Here is a 21,370-nt window from a genome sequence, read left to right on the forward strand (position 1 = left end):
CGTACTTGGCACAGTTGTTGAAAGTCAAAACGGAACACCACATGCATAATTTCAATCAAATTGGAAAACAATTGCGGCTTGTAAGGGCTCAAGAAGTCAAATCGGGAGATCGGTTTTTATGGGAGCTATATCAGGTTAAAGAACGATTTGGACCAAGTATGGTCCAAATGGCACAGTGGTTGGAAGTCATTACAGAATACTGCATGCAAAATTTCCGCCAAATCGGACAGAAATTGGCGCTTCCAGGGACTCAACAAGTCATATCTAAAGGTCGGTTTATATGGGAGCTATATCAGGTTCTTTACCGATTTAGACAATATTTGGCACGGTTGTTGAAAGTCATAACAGATGTGCAAAATTTCAGCCAAATCGGACAGAAATTGCGGTTTCCAGGGGCTCAAGAAGTCAAATCTGGAGATCGGTATATATAGGAGCTATATCAGGTTATAGACCGATTCGGACCGTACTTAGCAATGTTGTTGGAAGTTACAACAGCACCCCACATGCAATATTTCAACCAAATCGAACCAAGATTACAGTTTCCAGAGGCTTAAAAGTCAAAGCGGGAGATCGGTTTATATTGGAGCTTTTTCTTAATCTGAACCAATATGGCCCATATGCAATCCCCAACGACCTACATCAATACGAAGTATCTGTGCACAATTTCAAGAGGCTTGCTTTACGCGTTCGACCTCTATTGTGATTTCGACAGACGAACGGACATGGCTAGTTCAAGAATATATTGGGTTGCCCAAATTTTTTCACAGCTTTTGACTCTGTAATTGCATTCTTTCATCCGTCAGTTATCAGCTGTTACTTTTAGCTTGCTTTAGAAAAAAAGTGTAAAAAAAGTATATTCGATTAAAGTTCATTCTAAGTTTTATTAAAAATGCATTTACTTTCTTTTAAAAAATCCGCAATTACTTTTTGGGCAACCCAATATATACTTTATGAGGTCTTAGACATATATTTCGAGGTGTTACAAACGGAATGGCTAGAATAGTATACCCCCCATCCTATGGTGGTGGGTATGAAAAGGCATTAATAAAAAGACCTTGGATACCCGCCACCTCGGCTATATATGGAAACCTCCTTTCCTCACAATCCGGTGTAAGTTGGATAATTTATGGATCCAAATTCAGCAGGGACATTGAGTGGTCTAATAAATATAAGCCACTGTTCAATTTTGTATAACAAAATATTGGCAGCTACATCCAACTATGAACCGATCTGAACCATATAGTACTCGGATGTCGAAAAGCCTAACATAAGTCACTGCGGCAAATTTCAACGAAATCGGGTAATAAATGCGTTTTTTATAGGGCCAAGTCTTTAAATCGAGAGATTGTTCTATATGGCACATACAGACAGACTGGACAGATGTGGACCAAATTAAACAACGATGTAATAATCATCCCGAAGCTCCGATCTATGTGGATTTCATTGTTGTCCCGAGAAGCTTAACTGCGAGCTACCGGTCGCGTCCACATGATGTCCATAGTGGAATGCTCCATACGGATTAGCTCAAATTGCAGTTGCAGACAATCAGCGGTATCGAGTGGAGAGTCTCAGTGAGAGGCCGGGCAGTACCGGCTCTTGCATAAATACTGAGTGCCTATGATGCTCGATATGACGAGTTATTGGCTTCTTTAAATACCCAATGGTCACCTAGTTCCTGCGGCGATCGGTCCTTTGGACCGGAACGACCTTACTCCCCTATAGGAGCAAGACGTGGATCGCCACCTCCACATATAGACAACTACAACAACAACATAATTATCACTTATTGGAGCTAGACGAGGATCGCAACCTCCTCATATAGACACGTGGCTACAACAACAACAACATAATAATCATCCTGAGAACTCATACCCAAGTAATACTTTCTGCTTTTTATGGGATTAAGACCCTAAATTCGAACATCGGTCTAAATGACAGCTCTAAGTATATAGTCTTATCTGACTCATATGTGGGTCAAATGTCGGGAGGCTTAAAACTACTCACTATTTAAAATTTCAAGGAAATCGGGTAATAAGTAAATCTTTTATGAGCTTCAGACCCTTAATCAGCATATCGGTCTATGTGACAGCTATACCTAAATAGAGTCCGATTTTTACCAGATTTGGGTCAGATGGCGGGTGACTTAAAACAACTCACTTTTTCAAACTTCAGCAAAATCGGATAAAAAATAAGGCTTTTATGGGCTTCAGATCCTATATCGGCAGATCTGTTCGTATGGCAGCTATATCTAAATATAGTCCGATCTGAACCGAGCTTAGGTCCGATATCGGAAGGCGTAAAGCTACTAACTGTTTCAAATTTCAGCGAAATTGCATACTTAGGTCGGATGTCGGAAGGCTTTAGGCAACTTACTATTTCAAATTTCAGCGAAATCGTGTAATAAACAAAGGTTTTATTGACTTCAGACCCTAAATTTGAAGATCGGTCAATATGGCGGCAATATCTAAATATAGTCCGAACCATATTTGAGGCGGATATCGGGAGGCTTAGAAAAACTCTGTTTCAAATTTCAGCGAAATCGTATAAAATCGGTTGGAAGATCGGTCTATATAGTCCGATCTGAACCACATAAAGGTTGGCTATCGGGAGGCTCAAAACAACTCACTGTTTAAAATTTCTGGCTTCAAATCCTTTACGGCCGATCGGTCTCTATGGCAGCTATATCTAAATGTAGCACGATCTGAACCTTATTAAGGTCGGATATCGGGAGGTTCAAAACAACTCACTGTTTCAAATTTCAGCAAAAGTGGGTAATAAATAAAGCTTTTAGGGGTTTCAGGTCTATATGGCATCTATATTTAAAAATAGCCCGATCTGAACCATATTGGGGTCGGATATTCGAAGGCTCATAACAATTCGCTGTTTAAAATTTCAACGAAATCGGGTAATAAATAAAGTTTTTATGGGCTTTAGACCCTAATCGGCGGATCGGTCTATATGGCATCTATATCTAAATATAGCCCGATCTGAACCATATTGGGGTCGGATATTGGAAGGCTCATAAAAATTCACTGTTTAAAATTTCAGCGAAATCGGATAAGAAATAAAGCGTTTATGAGTATTAGACCTTTTATCGGCAGATCGGTCTATCGACCGAGGACCCCAAATTTATATACTTTGTAGGGTCGGAATTGATATTTCGATGTGTTGCAAACGTAATGACTTAATGAATATTTCCCCTATTCTATGGTGGTGGGTATAAAAACGTTCTAAGTTCGGCCGGGCCGAATCTTGGATTCTTCTAAAAATTTACACAAAACAAGTTTCAAGGACATTTAAGTACTTTAATAAATGGAGGGCACCGTAGCGCAGAGGTTACCATGTCCGCTTATGACGTTGAACGCCTGTGTTCGAATCCTGGTGGAGAACACTAGAAAAAATGTTCAGCAGTGGTTATGCTCTAGGAATGCTGGCGACATTTGTGACTTTCCTAAAGATGGCTAAAAAATTTCAATCGGTTTCCAAATAGACTCACAATTTCAGAAATACAGACCATGTCTTGGCTCGTATATCTTTCCATCCTGAAATGGGAAACCTTACTAAAGAGAAATGTCAAAAGAGCGGCAAAACTATGGAGTCGTTTAGTGTCCATATCGGTCTACTGTTGTAGCGTCCCTGAAAAGAAAACCCAGTATATAGTCATGGTCCTCTTGACATTGTTACTCGATCTAGCCATGTTCGTCCATCCGCCGGTCTGTGAAAACCTCCTAATGTTGCACATATAGTTATTATTGGTGTATATCGTTGGGGATTGCAAATGGTTCAAAAAAGTTTAAAATCTGATGTGGGCCCCTTATAATTCGATCTCCCGATTTAATCAATCTCCCGATAGCGTTAGAATGAATACATCTATCCTCTTGAAATGTTGCACATATACTTATTATTGGAGTATATCGTAGGGATTGCAAATGGTTCACAAAAGTTTAAAATCTGATATGGCCCCCTTATAATTCGATCTCCCGATTTAACATTTTGAGCTTCGGGAAGCGGCAATTGTTGTCGGATTTGGCTAATTTAATCCGTAATATTATGTTTTGCCTTCCAACACAAATCGAAAATATGGTCTGAATTGGTCTACACGCGGCCTAGTACTGTCCAATGCGGTCTATAACCTGATTTAGTTCCCATATAAACCGATCTCCCGAATTGACTTCTTTATCTTTTGCAAGCCGCAATTTTTTGTTTTATTACACTGAAATTTGCATGCATGGGAGCTAAATCAGGTTAGCGACCGATTAGGACAGTACGTTGGACAGCTATTGGAAGTCATAACAGAACGCCGCATGCAAAATTACAGCCAAATCGGACAAAAATTGCGGCTTGTAAGTGCTCAAGAAATTAAATCGGGAAATCGGTTTATATGGGAGCTACATCAGGTTATGAACCGATCTGAACTGTACTGGGCACAGTTGTTGGAAATCATGATAGAACACCGCATGCAAAATTTCAGCCAAATTGGACAAAAATTGCGGCTTGTAAGGGCTCAAGAAGTCAAATCGGGTGATCGGTTTATCTGAGAGCTATATCAGGTTATATACCGATGCGGACCGTACTTGGCACAGCGGCTTGTAAGGGCTCAATAAGTCTAATCGGGAGATCGGTTTGTATGGTTTTTACATCAGGTTAAAGATCGATGTTGGAAGTCATAACAGAACACCACATGCAAAATTTCAGCCAAATCGGACAATAATTGCGGCTTGTAAGGCCTCAGAACGTCGAGAGGATCAAGAATATATATTCTTTATGGGGTTTTAGATCAATATTTCAAGGTGTTACAAACGGAATGACTAGATTAGTATATCCCCATTCTATGATGGTGGATATATAAAAAAGTCTGTATATGGAAATCACGCAAACTTTCGAAGGAGTAAAGTTATGATAGAAAAAATATAAAATATATGGACCAGTTTGCGTTAATGGAGAATATAGGGGTCGTATGAACAACGAGCTGTATGAGTCTTATGACAACGATAGCATAGTTACTCGCATCAAAATACAACAGCTGCGTGGGCTAGGTCATGTTGTAAGAATTGATGAAGAAGCTCCAGCAAGAAGTCTTTTGAAGGCAAACACGGTGGTACACGCAAACCGGGAAGATCAAAAGCCAGTTGGAAAAATCAAGTGGTGGAAGACATCTAGAAACTTGGTGTTAGAGATTTTAGAATGAGAGCAGAAGATCGAGGCTTTTGGAACACTATTCCACGGTCGGTTAGGGGAACAAATGTTCTGTCATAGCCAATTAAAGTAAGTAAGTAACGTTAGGAGCTTTCAATTGTGCACAAATACTTCTTAACAGTGGAGGTCGATTGGGATTGTAAATGGGCCATAACAGTCCATGTTTTAATATATTGGGTTGCCCAAAAAGTAATTGCGGATTTTTCATATAGTCGGCATTGACAAATTTTTTCACAGCTTGTGACTCTGTAATTGCATTCTTTCTTCTGTCAGTTATCAGCTGTTACTTTTAGCTTGCTTTAGAAAAAAAAGTGTAAAAAAAGTATATGAGATTAACGTTCATTCTAAGTTTTATTAAAAATGCATTTACTTTCTTTTAAAAAATCCGCAATTACTTTTTGGGCAACCCAATAGCTGTCATATGGATCTTGGATCTTGACTTGTTGATCCGGTTTGGCTGAAATTTTGTATTGTTTTGGTACAATTTCTAACAACTGAGTTAAGTATTTTCAAAATCGGTTCATAACTTGATATAGCTGCCATATGAATCGATCTCTGATTTTGAATTCTTGAGCCTCTAGAGAGTGCAATTTTTATCCATATTAGCTGAAAATTGGCACCAAGTCTTTAGACTTCCAATAACTATGTGAAGTATGGTCGAAATCGGTTCATAACCTGATATAGCTCCTGATATATGAAATGATACGCCGAGCTAATAGCTAATAGAGAGCAAAATCTCCTGATATGAATTTTTGAGCCCCTATAGGGGGAAAATCTTATCCGATTTGGCTGACATGTTGCACAATGACTTCTGCTATGGTCTCCAACATATGGAGACCATGGTCCGAAATGGTCCATAACCTGATATGGTTTTAATAGCATGATAATGCCTATAAAGTGATACTGGGCAAAGGACTTGGCTAATGCGATCCATGGCAGAGGCTATATAAGATTCGGACAGGCCGAGCATAGGGCGCTTTTAGTTTTCAACTAATTTGACATGATTTTTATTTGAGTTTATATCTCTTAAAGATATTTACACATTGTAATCCACGGCCCACCACTGAAAAGCGGAAATGTCGTTATGGATCTTTTAATTCATGTATCAATCCATAATTTTGTTTAAGATTTCTTTAAATCTCTTCTCATAATATGTTCTTTATTCTATTGATATTGTCTTACTATTGTCTTTATTCAATTCAATCAACCCGACTTTGCCTTCAAAGATTCTTTGTTGCCTTCACTTTAAAATACATCTATCCCCTATGAGAAGTATTGAATATCGAAACCCACAAAAGTCATGTTCTCAAAGATTTCTGACAGATCCAATTACCAGTTCCAATAAAAGAGTTGTCAAATGCAACAAAAGTACAACACTGTGCCTTGTACGCAACATCATTGAATAACTCAATCTAGGGTGTAACACTGCTTTTTCTATTTCATAGTTGACGCTGTTGTTACCATATTGAGTGGGGCGAGTTTTTTTTTTTTGGTTGGTTGACTTCTTCTGGAATTGGTTTCGAAACGAGGTCTCGTTTTGACTGGGTGATCGTGACATTTTTCATGTTTATATGTGAAATCATAAAAATGCGTTGGCTGCTCATTTTCATGCCGTTCTTTGACTTTTACATTTGATAAATGTATGTTTTTTTCATATTTTTACGATTTTCATTCAAAGCTTGTTTTGAGGTTTCTTATCATATTGGCCGGGTGACTGCCTTGCCGACTAACTGGCTGACTGTCAGTTTGGTTCATTGCTGGGCTTTGGCTTGCGGGTTCTTGGGAACAGGTTTTTGTTTTGCTGAATGAGTTTTTTTTTTTGGGGTTCTTTTCTCTTTTGGTTAAGATATCTTGCCATAGAAAAGCACTCTGTCAATTATTTAAATTTCTTTATCTAAATTTGAGACATTTATCTTGGGGGGATTTACCATTTACCGTAGGAATGCTTTGTTATTTGTCTTTAACTAACAATGATTAAGAAATGACTCGTAGTGTAATAGAAATTTTTATATTTGTTATTTGTAACATAGTCCATATGCATGGGGATAGGTTACAGTGGGCCAATTAAGTGAAATAGTGGTATATTTTCACATTAAGATCGGTGATGTTACTCGTCTGCATATGCAAATTTGCTCACATAGGTCGAAGTGTTCCAGCTGCTTATTATTCTTAATTTTGTCACTATCAGGTAGTGAATGAGGTTTTATGAGGGAATGGTCTTAAATCCAAGCCACTGTAGCGCAGAGGTTAGCATGTTCGCCTATGACGCTGAACGCCTGGGTTCGAATCCAGGCGAGATGGTGGTTTTCCCCTTCTAATGCTTGCAACATTTGTGAGGTACTATGCCATGTAAAACTTCTCTCCAAAGAGGTGTCGCACTGCCGTCGTTCGGACTCGGCTAAAAAAGGAGACCACTTATCATTGAGCTCAAAACTTGAATCGGCCTGCACTCATTGATATGTGAGAAGTTTGCCCCTGTCCTTAGTGGAATGTTCATGAGCAAAATTTGTATTTGTATGGTCTAAAATCGGGAGATCGGCCTATATGGTAGCGATATCCAAGTTTGGTTCGATCTCGGCCAAACTCGATGCGGCATTTTAGAAGTCTAATGCAGCTCACTGTTATTTTGTCCAATTTTTAAACATTATACTAACCACCATAGGATAGGGGTATACTAATTCCATTTGCAACATCTCGAAATATTGATCTACGACCTCATAAAATACATATATTCTTGATTGTCTTGAAATTCTGATTCGAACTAGACATCCGTCCGTCCGTCAGTCCGTCTGTCGAAATCACGATAGCGGTCGGAACAAGCCGCTTAAAATTTTGCACAGATACTTTATATTAATGTATGTCCTTGGGGATTGCAAATGGGCCATATCGGTTCAGATTTGAATATAGGTCCCATATAAACCGATCTTCCGAATTGAATTCTTGAGCCCCTGGAAGCCTCAATTTTTGCCCGATTTGGCTGAAATTTCCGTTATGACTTCCAACAACGAAGCCAAGTACAATCCAAATCGGTCAAGAACCTGATATAGCTCCCATTTAAACCAATCTCCCGATTTGACTTCTTGAGCCCCTGGAAACCGCAATTTTTGTCCCATTCAGCTAAAATTTCGCTTGTAGTGTTCTGTTGCGACTTCCAACAACGGAGTCAAGTACGGTCCAAATCGATCAAGAACCTGATATAGCTCCCATAAAAACCGAACTCCCTATTTTACTTCTTGAGCCCCTAAAAGGCAAAGACCATATTTGACACGTATGTTGAAGGTCGTGGGAGGAGCCGTTGTACAAAATTTCAGCCAAATCGGATAATAATTATGTCCTCTTGAGGGTCAAGAGGTCAAGATCCCCGATCGGTTTATATGACAGCTATATCAGGTTATGGACCGATTTGAAACGTATTTGGCACAGTTATTGAGAGTCGTAATAAAACACCTCGTGCAAAATTTCAGCCTAATCGGATGAGAATTGTGCCCTCTAGTGGCTCAAGAAATTAAGACCCAAGATTGGTTTATATGGCAGTTATAACAAAACATGAACCGATATAGCCCATATACAATCCCAACCGACCTACACTAATAAAAAGTATTTGTGCAAAATTTCAAGCGGCTGGCTTTACTCCTTCGACTGCTTTCGACAGACAGTCGGACGGACGGACGGACGGACAGACGGGCGAACATGGCTAAATCGACCTAAAATGTCACGACGAACAAGAATATATATACTTTTTGGGGTCTTAGTCGAATATTTCGAGTAGTTACAAACAGAATGACGAAATTAGTATACCCCTATCCTATGGTGGAGGGTATACAAATCAATTTGTGTTTGTTTGTTTGTTGGTTTGTTTGTTTGTCTGTTCCGCATAGACTCAAAAACGGCTGAACCGATTTTATTGAAATTTTCTCAGATGGGGCATAAAGATTCCGTGCTGAAAATAGGGTACTACATTTGTTGATATCTGATGGGGGGGCGGACCCATCCCCCCCCCCCCCCCCCCTTACCCTAATTTTCTAAAACGCCAGATCTCGGGGATGTCTTTTAGTAATCTAAAAACAAAAATTTGTTTGTAACTACTCTAAATAGTCGTCTGGAACCCCATAAAGTATATATATTCTTGATCGTTGTAACATTTTATGCCGATCTAGCCATGCCCATCCGTCTGTCCGTCCGTCCGTCTGTCTGTCGAAAGCTCGCTAACTTTCGAAGAAGTAAAGCTAGCCGCTTGACATTTTGCACAAATACTTTTTATTAGTGTAGGTCGGTTGGGATTGTAAATGGGCCATATCGGTTCATGTTTTGATATAGCTGCCATATAAACCGATCTTGGGTATTGACTTCTTGGGTCTCTAGAGGTCGCAATTCTTATCCGATCAAAATGAAATTTTGCACGACGTGTTTTGTTATGATATCCAACAACTGTGCCGAGTATGGTTGAAATCGGTCTATAACCTTATATAGCTGCCATATAAACCGATCTTGGGTCTTGATTTCTCGAGCCTCTAGAGTGAGCAATTCTTATCCGATTGAAATGAAAATTTGCACGACGTGTTTTGTTATGATTTTTAACAACTGTGCAAGATAAGGTTAAAATCGGTCCATAACCTGATATAGCTGCCATATAAACCGATCTTGGGTCTTGACTTCTTGAGCCTCTAGAGGTCGCAATTCTTATCCGATTGGAATGCAATTTTGCACGACATGTTTTATTATGATTTCCCTTGGCTGTGCCGAGTATGCTTGAAATCGGTCTATAACCTGATATAGCTGCCATATAAACCGATCTTGGGTCTTGATTTCTCGAGCCTCTAGAGTGAGCAATTCTTATCCGATTGAAATGAAAATTTGTACGACGTGTTTTGTTATGATTTTAAACAACTGTACCAGATAAGGTTAAAATCGGTCCATAACCTGATATAGCTGCCATATAAACCGATCTTGGGTCTTGACTTCTTGAGCCTCTAGAGGTCGCAATTCTTATCTGATTGGAATGAAATTTTGCACGACATGTTTTATTATGATTTTCAGCAACTGTGCCAAATAAGGTTAAAATCGGTCTATAACCTGATATAGCTGCCATATAAACCGATTTTGGGTCTTGACTTCTTGAGCCTCTAGAGGTCGCAGTTCTTATCCGATTGGAATGAAATTTTGCACGACGTGTTTTGTTACGATATCCAACAACTGTGCCGAGTATGGTTCAAATCGGTCCATAACCTGATATAGCTGCCATATAAACCGATCTCTAGTTTTGACTTCTTGAGCCTCTAGAGGTCGCAATTCTTATCCGATTTGGCTGAAATTTTTCATGTCGTATTTTATTCTTGCTTTCAACAACTCTGTCAAATAAGGTTCAAATCGGTTGATAACATCATATAGCTGCCATATAAACCGATTTAAGGTCTTGACTTTTTGAGCCTCTAGAGGTTGCAATTATTATCCGATTTGCCTGAAATTTTGTGCGACGGATCCTCTCATGACCATCAACATACGTCTTTATTATGGTCTGAATCGGTCTATAGGCCGATACAGCGCCCATATAAATCGATCTCCATATTTCACTTCTTGAGCCCCCAAAGGAAGCAAATCTTATTCGAATTGGCTGACATTTTACACAGGTCTCCAACATTATAATTGTTTAATTGTGGTCCAAACCGGACCATATCTAGCAGAGCAAATCTTTTCTTTTATCCTTTTTTTGCCTAAGAAGAGATGCCGGGAAGGAACTTGACAACTGCGATGCATGGTGGAGGGTATATAAGATTCGGCCCGGCCGAACTTAGCACGCTTTTACTTGTTTTAAATACGCCAGGTCTTGGAGTTGGTTGGGGCAATTTAAACGAAATTTAGTTTGTTTATAATAACTCAGAAACAGAAATTAGGTATCCTTATTTAGGGTGGGATATCTAAGGGGCCGCGCCAAATGAAAATATAAAACAAATAGAGCACGAAACTGATATATGAGTGTCCCTAAACATACTGCCCAAAAAGTAATTGCGGATTTTTCATATAGTCGTCGTTGACAAAGTTTTTCACAGCTTGTGACTCTGTAATTGCATTCTTTCTTCTGTCAGTTATCAGCTGTTACTTTTAGCTTGCTTTAGAAAAAAAGTGTAAAAAAAAGTATATTTGATTAAAGTTCATTCTAAGTTTTATTAAAAATGCATTTACTTTCCGCAATTACTTTTTGGGCAACCCAATATTAACCGACCACAGCAATATAAGGCTTAAATGAAAGGTGTTTGGGAATAGAGGAAGAAAATGATATCCACATTGGGACAAAATGTCTGAAAGGCCATACCAGCACCCCAAAACAGGACTTATTTCCTGACCATGCCAGCATAGAGCTCAAATAAAATAGGAGAGTGATTGAAGCCACAGTGGAACGGGCCCTGCCCAGCTAGTTTTTAATAAAATTTTGTAATATTTCATTGCCTTTTATATTCCATTCCCTACTGTGCTCTGACTTAGCGAAAGTGAAACCTTTAAAATAATCCAAATAATCATACTTGTCCGTATATGTCCAATATTTGTGTGTGTAACTCTGACCAAGTAAATGACCAGTGACCAATAACGAGGCAACTACTTCTAGTGATAACGAATAATAAAAAGGTGCTTTATCAGCAAAATTGTGTTTTTTAGGTATTTCAAAATAACGAACCAAAAAAAAAAACATCAGCTAAAACAATTGTAAGGCATTTTTATTTAGTTTCTCAAGTTGTTTTTAGAATGAAAACAAAAGTAACAAAAAAAAATATGTTGTTGTAATAGTAAGCACTTTTCAAAACTCATTATTGATCGAAAATTGAAAACCTTTGCATTTTAAGGCAAACTATAAAAGAACAAAAAAATATCAATCATTGAAACTCAAAGAATAGCAGAAGCAGTTCTTAGCTATGAACAAAATACAGGTAGTTTGACACTCAGTGGCTCATAATGACTGCTGTCTTTGAATTATTGAATGTGATGGCCGATGGTATGAATACGAGTTTAGCTGCACCTCACTCACTGAAAAGGTAGATTGACAGGCAGGTTATTGCTTCCATCATCCAAATAATCCCAAAGTGCAATTCAGATTTCATTTTTTTGGTAGTTTATTTGCTGTGCTCTCATTTCAGACACAGAGGCAGGTTGATCTCCTTATTGAAGTATAATAATATTTGCACGTGTTTGAAGACCTTCCCAGCAGAGTGTTGTGATTGTTAGGAGTAGCAATGTTCAATGGATCATTTAATGAATTCCAAGAATTTTGCATCGAATTTTCCTTTATCAGGTATGCTTTAGGGATTTTGAGTCTAAGGATATATTGACCGACAAATTAAAGGCACGAAATGAATAAACTCTGCTTACCCTAATCAATCATTATTTCTGGAATCACAGCCAGAAATGGGCTATGTAATATATTGGGTTGCCCAAAAAGTAATTGCGGATTTTTTAAAAGAAAGTAAATGCATTTTTAATAAAACTTAGAATGAACTTTAATCAAATATACTTTTTTACACTTTTTTCTAAAGCAGTCTAAAAGTAACAGCTGGTAAATGGCAGAAGAAAGAATGCAATAACAGAGTCACAAGCTGTGGAAAAATTTGTCAACGCCGACTATATGAACAATCCGCAATTACTTTTTGGGCAACCCAATATAATATGAGAATGATATTTGGTCTTGGCAAATCGACTCAAATGTGCCTTGGTGAGCTTGATTCAATTAATTTCACCTCACTCTCTCACCTCTATTACAAATATTTCCTCCTACTTCACAAAACGCATTTAGGTCTAACTTAAATCGCTAACCAACATACCTTGGCTATAAATTGATAGACTTTTTCCAGCTTCCATGTGACAAAAGAAATTTGATATGCCATCAATACAGAGAGAGAGAGAGACGCACACAAATGAATGAAGCGAAACCATGCTAAAAATTCTTTTGCATTGATATCTCTTTGCTCCCTCCTATTCCAAGTGACCTTGTTTCAGATGATCAGATTTCAACAACAGCAGCAACAACCGGGACAAAATGTGTGCTTATAAATACCAAAATTGGTAACATACATATGTTATCTGTGTATTAGTGTTAGTGGAAAAACTCTTTGTCAATTGAGAAAAAAAATGTGAAAATGTGAAAAAGCCGGCTACTCAGTCATACAACATAAAGGCAGCCTCAAATGCTCGCAAATCAAAATCAAATGAGCGTTAAGAAAATTATGTGACATTTGTCTACGATGGCGTTGTGTTTCGCCTCCATCGGTATTGGCATTACGTGACAAGAGGCATCGACAAAATCCACTTGTTGTTCATTTGTCGACTTTGCTTTTCAAATGAAGGCAAAATCATGACTCAAGAATTTAGCAAAACACATGGTCAGGCAATTATCGCAATTTTCAGACATGTTTCATAAGAAACATTGTTTTCGGAAATAATGAATAATTGGCTTAACGAAACATCCATAAATATAATAAACAAGCTAGACAGGGCCCGCTCCGCTGCGCCTTCTTTAACTTCGCCCTGAATGTGGATATCGAATTCGTGCTACTGTAGCCTATGTCCGCCCATGACTCTGAACGCCTGCGTTCGAATCCTGGCGTGAACTTTGGACAAAATTTAATGCGGTGGTTATCCCCTCTTAATGCTTGCGACATTTGCGAGGTTAAAAATTCTCCCCAAAGAGGCGTCGCACTGCTGCACGCCGTTCGGACTCAGCTATAAAAAAGGTCCCTTATCGTTGACAAACTCAACTTGAATCGGAGAGCACTCAGATTGATGTGGGATGGGTTTGCCCCTGCTTGGTTCCCGGGCATTTCTTTACTCTACTCCCAAATGCCTTTCTTTTGAGTCCCATATTACCGTATTGGTAAATATTTCGGGTTTAGGGGGTATTTCGAGGGTGGTCACTTGGCCATTAAAGTAAATATAAGATTCGTGCTTTACTTTCAGCAATATTTCATATGAGTCCCATAATGGCATGATTGGTAAATAGGTTGTGTTTGACGGTGGGGTGGACCCCAGGGTCTTTGTCTCGAAAATGAATATAAATTTCCCGAAAATCAATAAATTTCCACCCCAAATAGTTTTTATACATAGTAGAGAGGTATTTTGGGGTGGGGACCGCTCCTCACACACATGGCTCTATATTGTCGTGATTAGTCTATATATGGCGTGATTGGCGGGTTTTGGGAGGTCCCCGCGGCACCTGTCCCTAACAACAGAAACCATGTTTTTTTTGCTGACTGTTAGAGTGGAAGAGATTTCGAACGAATCGTATTACCAATCTCCGAAATCTGGTATTTTTGAAATTAGGGTAATGAGAAGTCCTTTTTAGGGGAGAAATTTCGACTCAAATATGGATATCGAATTCGTGTCCACTCCCAAATCCCTTTACTTTGAGGCCCATATTGCCATGGTTGGTAAGTATGAGGCGTTTGGCGAGTGTTTTGGGGCTGGGGCGGCCACCGGCACTTTGCTATGAAAATATATATCAAATTCGTTCTTTACTCCCAAATACCATTGATTTGAGCTCCATATTGCTATAGTAGGAAATAAAGTTCAGTTTAAGGGGTGATTTAGGCCGTACCCCCAAAATTGGATATCACATTCGTTTTCTATTCTCAAATATCTTTCATTTGAGTCCCATATTGCCATAATGGGTCAATTAACCTATTAGACGTATTTTTGGAAGGCAAAGCGCTTTCTAGACTTGAATGTCATATTTCCTCATTTCTCATACTCCCAAATATCTTTCATTTGAATCTCATATATATATAGAGAGTGGGCTAATATGCCCATTTGGGCGTGGGATGACCTCCGATTACTTGGACCTAATTTTTTATGCCATATTTGTAATCTACTGCCGAATACTTTTCATTTGAATCCCATATTGATAGGAATAACGAATATATCTGTTTAGAGGAGTTTTGGGGTTGGGGGGTCCCGCTGGGTACTTGGACTGAAATTTTAATACGATATTCATTTCATTTGATACCCATACCTTTCATTTGATACCCATATTGTGCCTATCGGTCCACTTTTGGTTTTGGATGGCGTAATTGAATTAAGGGGGAGGGACCGCCCCCATCTGATATCTAAAAATTATACAGCCTATGTTTCCTTCCAGACAAACTTACACAATCTGTGAAAATTTTAAGGAAATCGGTGCAGCCGTATCTGGTTCTACGGAACAAACAAACAAACCCATATATTCATGATGGGTTATACGCCCATTTGGGGCGTTTTTGGGAGGTGGGGTGACCCCCTATACTTCGGTCTGATTTTGTATACCAGATTTGTAATCTTCTCCCGAATACCTTTCATTTGAGGCCCATATTGACATAAACGTCCAATATGTCTCTTTTGGGGGAATTTTGTAGTTGGCGCGGCCCGATGGGTATTTAGACTCAAATTTTAAAACCATATTCGTATTCTATTTTCCAATACCATTTATTTGATATCCATATTGTCCCGATCGGTCCATTTTTGATTTTGGGTGGTGTTTTTGGGTAACTGGGGAGGGTCCGGTCCGCCCCCTTTCGCAATCAACAAATTATAAAGCCTATTTCGCCTTCCTGACTATATTCGCAATCTACTCCCGAATACCTTTCATTTGAGTCCCATATTGTCATGATCGTTCAGAAAACTTATTTTAGGGGGTTTTGAGATTGGGGCGGCCCCCAGATATTTGGACCCATTTTTTTTAAAATGAAATTCGTACTCCACTCCTGAATACCTTTTATTTGAGTCCCATATTGTCCCGATCGGTCCATTTTTGTTTTTGGGTAGTACTCTGGGGGTAAGGGGGAGGGTCCGCCCCCTTCCGAAATCAACAAATTATAAAGTCTATTTCGCCTTCCTGACCATATTCGCAATCTACCCCCGAACGATCATGACAATATGTCTCTTTTGGGGGAATTTTGTAGTTGGGGCGGCCCCATGGGTACTTAGAATCAAATTTTAAAACCATATTCGTATTCTATTTTCCAATACCATTCATTTGATATCCATATTGTCCCGATCGGTCCACTTTTGATTTTGGGTGGTGTTTTTGGGTAACTGGGGAGGGTCCGGTGCGCCCTCTTCCGCAATCAACAAATTATAAAGCCTATTTCGCCTTCCTGACCATATTCGCAATCTACTCCTGAATAGCTTTTATTTGAGTCCCATATTGTCCCGATCGGTCCACTTTTGTTTTTGGGTAGTACTTTTGGGGTAAGGGGGAGGGTCCGCCCCCTTCAGAATTCAACAACTTATAAAGTCTATGTCGCCTTCCTGACCATATTCGCAATCTACCCCCGAATACCATATTGTTATGATCGGTCAAAAAACCTATTTTAGGGGGTTTTGGGGTATGGGGGGCCCCAGATATTTGGACCCAGTTTTTAAAATGAAATTCGTAATTCCACTCCAGTCCACTCGGTCCACTTTTGTTTTTGGGTAGTACTTTTGGGGTAAGGGGAAATCACGAAAGCAGTCGAACAAGTAAAACTAGTCGCTTGAAATTTCGCACAGATACTTAATATTGATGTTTGTCGTCGGGGAATGCAAATGGGCTATATCGGATCAGATCTAGATATAGCTCCCATGTAAACCGATTTCACAATTTTATTTCTTGAGCGTCTCAAAGCCGCAATTTTTGCCCGTTTTATCTGAATTTTTGCATATGGTGTTCCATTATGACTTCCAACAACTGTGCCTAGTACGGCCCGAATCGGTCTATAACCTGATATAGCTCCCATATAAACCGATCTCCTGATTTGACTTCTTGAGCCCTTACAAGCCCCAATTTTTGTCCGATTTGGCTGAGATTTGGCATGTGGTTTTCCGTTATGACTACCAACAACTGTACCAAGTACGGTCCGACTCGGTCTATAACCTGAAATAGCTTCCATATATACCGATCCCCCGATTTGACCTCTACAGCCCTTAGGTTAGGTTGGGTGCGGATATTAATCCGCCCCATGCCACTATGGGCATACACCTAAGCCAGTAGTCGTGTTGTTATGCGCTTTAACTACTAAAAAAGTAACATCGAAAAAGGAAATCTAACTTGGGAATTCCGTGCTACTTACAAAATCCTTAATTTTTTTTCCATATCACTCCCCTATGTTGGTTAAATGTCTGGTATTGTGTATCCACTTAAGTAGCGGTATCTGTAAGACGCGAAAGTCGAGCAATGACAAATGAAATGCTTCAACGTCTCATCATATTCCCCGCATACCCTACACATGCTCTCACTTGCCGCACCGATTTTACATAAGCGAGCTCGTAGTCCTATGTGTCCCGTTATGATACCGAGAGCTATACTGACCTTCTTCTTACTTCCTTTCAGTAATATCCTTGTCTTCTCAGGATCAGGATCTCCCCATAGGGGGAGACCCATGCGCATGCATTCGTCGCCCAAGCACGCATTCGTCGACCAAGCACGCATTCGTCCCCCAAGCCCTTAACTCGAACTGCGTCTACCCGGAAGGCTGTGGGTTTATTAACGGCATTTCTCTGTCCTGCACCACCAAATCGTTTACCCTATCATTCCCCCTTACTACGTTATGGTCGGGCACCCAAACGATGCGGATTTTGCCATCCTCAGAGAATATTTCTCCCATATTTGTTTGTTTGTTTGTTTGTTTGTTTATTGATACCAGACATCACAAGATAAAAATCTTATAAGTGACGATGCCGGTTTAAGGAATGGATTACATCGAATATGTGTTAAAAAAAATATAAATAAAAAAGTAATTATATTATAAAATTTATCATAAGAGAATTTTTTTAGGAATTATACTTTAAATATAGTGTTTGAAAATTGTTTTCTTGAAAAGAGTAGCATTACTTATGGTTTGGATGTTGGATGGCAAATTGTTCCAAAGACGAATACTGTTGATTAAAAATTGTTTTTCAGAGTTTGAGGTTCGGAAGCGTGGTAGAATGATTTTTAGTCCTCTGCCAGATCGAGCAAAATGGAGATGATCATAAAGATATTTTGGCTGCTTAAGATAGATTATTTTTTGCAGTAAAATAACGCATTTCGCTTTGAGGAGGTTTTCGAAACTAATGTCGAATATTTTGTGGGCGAATTGAGAAATTCGGTCTCTCCTTTTCTTATTAAATATGTAGCGAGCAATGTTATTGTAGCTTACTTTTAGTTTGTTGAAGTCTCTCGAATCACAATTTGCGAAAATTTCACATCCATAAAGTAGAGTAGGTATAAGGTAAGATTTCGCTAAAAGCATACGTACTTGAAAAGGTGTAGAAGTCCGCACAGACCACAAACTTCGCAGCATTCCTTGAACTTTACCAACAGCTTTGTTTATATGATTAGTCCAAGTCAGTTTGGAGTTGAATATTACACCAAGGTTGCAGGATGTATCAACAGTTTCTATTACCGAGTTGTTCAAAGTAGCTCTTACAGGAGGAATCTGGGTGGTTGATCGTTTTAAAATTTTCATCAGTTTAGTTTTTGACGGATTTAGACAGAGACTATTTTTACTCGCCCAGTTCTGGATTTCATTCAGATCGCAATTAATATTATTTATACATGATTGTACGCAATTTGGTTTAGCGCTGGAGAAAAGCTGAACATCGTCAGCGTACATTTGCACATTACAATGCATTGGAATATCAGGTAGATCATTTATGTATACAGAAAAAAGTAAGGGACCAAGGATAGAGCCCTGCGGAACACCTCTAGGTACATCAAGTGCCGCAGATGTTGTATCACCGACATTGACGGATTGACGGCGTCCGGTAATGTATGATGAAATCAGTTTACAGGCCGGTTTGGAGAAAAAGAAAAGTCTGTCAAGCTTCGAGATAAGAATATCATGGTTCACTGTGTCAAAGGCTTTACTGTGGTCCAGTAAAACCAGAAATGATACCATATTATTATCCATATTTTGTCTCAATTCTTCCACAACGTCAATTAATACAGTAGAGCAGTTTCTTTTTGTTCGAAAACCAGATTGTCTATCATTCAAAAGACCTCTGAAACTCAGGAAGGCATCTATTTGAGTATTTATAATACGTTCCAAAGCTTTAGAGAAAAACGGCAGGATAGCAATCGGACGGAACTCTGAATTCTGTTTGGGTATCGGTATAATTTTTGCCAATTTCCAGTCTGTTGGGAACGTTGACTTTGTAAGAATGTTGTTATAAATGTGTGTAACAAATGGAAGTATTTTCGGCAGTACCAATTTGGCAAATCTAGGATGTATGCCATCAAATCCCATTGCGTCAGACTTTATGGTTGCAAAACTTTGTAAGACTTCTTCGGGACTAACACATCTAAACGAGAATGTGTCTTCAATCTGTGCTGTAGAAATATTAGAATAAGTGTTTGTGCCAGGGTCCACAGTATTTATTTTCAAAAAGTTTTCATTTATCTCATCTAGGTCAGAGATAGAAAGACAATCAGTGTTGGTATTGGATTTCGATCCAATTCCGATGTTCCTTATTTCTTTCCATTTTCGCTTACTATCAATTGCATTTTCGAATTTCCTTTTATAGTACTGCTTTTTGGACTCGTTAGTCTTTTTGAGCACATCTCTTCTAGCGGATTTAAACGTGTCATACAGTGTAGGCAGTCTATAACGTTTCCATCTTTTATATGCCAAATTTCGAACGCTGATCAAGTGCTTGATTTCAGGAGTAAACCATGGCTGTTGTTTTCTGTTAGTATAAATGACTTTGACAGGAACGCATGTGTCGTAAATTGAGCAAAGGTTATGATTTAGGAAGGAAACTTGTTCGTCAACACCTTCCATATAGAAAATCTCTTCCCAAGGTACTTCATCTAAACTTTGATGCAGAAGTGGCCAGTCAATGTTTTTGAAGTCGCGATATGTCGATGTACAAACAGTGGGATTAATTTCGAAGTGGTATGTGACGAAAAGCAAATCATGCTTGGAGAATGCGGGGGCATCTAGCTGATTGTAGAGAGATATTTTGGACAAATGGCTGACAAAGAACACATCTAGCAGACTCGCGTTACTTCTTGTGAAGTGAGTTGGTGCGGAATCATTCACAGGAAGTAGCCCTAGGGTTTGCATTGAGTCGGCAAGACAGCGCTCAACAAGCAAGTTGCTATTAAAATCACCAGCTACGATTATATTGTCGTACTCGATGGAAATTATATCAATAGTTTCTATTAATTCTTCAAAATCTATTGATGAATTTGGTCTGTAGACGCAACCCAGCAGTAATCTTTTCTTGTCATCAGATAAAAGTTCCAGAAATAAGTATTCAATGCGGGAAGAGCGGTTTGACATACATTTGAGAGAGCAGCTTATACCATGTTTGATATATATAGCTACCCCGCCGCCATGAGTATGACGATCCGCTCTAAACAGTTTGTATCCCGTAACATGAAAAATGCTGCTATCGATTTCAGGATGAAACCACGTTTCAGATATACAAATGGCGTCGATGTCGGAGTTAATAAATGTATCGCGAAACTCATCCATTTTGTTATTTTTATATTAGCCGATCTATCGTTTTGACATCTTCAGCCCCTGGAAGCCGAAATTTCTGTCCGATTTGGCTGAAATTTTGCACATAGTGTTCTGGTATGACTTCCAGCAACTGTGCCAAGTCGGGCCAAATAAGTGTATATCCTGATATAGCGCCCACATAAACCAGTCTCTCGATCATCCTTGTTGGGTTCCTAGAAGCTTTAATTTTTAAGAGTAATCGTGCGATCGGTTTGCATCAGGTCATAGACGGATTAAGACCATATTTCGTACGTATGTTGCAGGTCATAAGAGAAGTCATTGTGCAAAATTTCAGCCAACATCGGACATTGCAGAATAACAAAGTGTCCGTTGGCGTAAATGACCAAATAGAAAGCTCACTTAGCCTCACAGCTGTGGTTGCAGCAATTTACCTCGCCACAACATCCAGAGGCATTAAGTGTAGCATAAAATTCAGTGCATCAGATGGTGTCGTCCTCAGTGCGGTGATGGACTTTTGGAGCGCCGTCCACCAGACCACTGTACCCTATACCATTGTAGGTCTGACAACTGCAGTATATACCTGTGCATGGCACGCGGTTTAAACCCCAAATTTTTGCCAATGGCTCTCTTGCAGGTGTATAGGGCAAAAGTTTCCCTTCTCTCCCTTTCCAAAATGCTATCGTCATCATACAGCTCGTGGTTCATACGTCGCGTATATTCTCCATTAACGC

The 21,370-nt window shown here is 39.2% G+C and overlaps 1 protein-coding gene across 1 annotated transcript; it reads right to left on the reverse strand.

The window, feature by feature from the left end:
- Positions 1–11,986: 11,986 nt before the first annotated feature.
- LOC131997050 (uncharacterized) lies at positions 11,987–20,651 on the reverse strand. Its single transcript, XM_059367316.1, has 2 exons — positions 18,429–20,651; positions 11,987–12,037 (listed from the first exon to the last, which is right to left on the reverse strand). The coding sequence occupies exons 1-2, from the start codon at positions 20,649–20,651 to the stop codon at positions 11,987–11,989; spliced, it is 2,274 nt and encodes a 757-aa protein (XP_059223299.1).
- Positions 20,652–21,370: the final 719 nt, after the last annotated feature.

Source organism: Stomoxys calcitrans, chromosome 4, assembly GCF_963082655.1.
Source record: "Stomoxys calcitrans chromosome 4, idStoCalc2.1, whole genome shotgun sequence".
NCBI classification, from domain to species: domain Eukaryota; kingdom Metazoa; phylum Arthropoda; class Insecta; order Diptera; family Muscidae; genus Stomoxys; species Stomoxys calcitrans.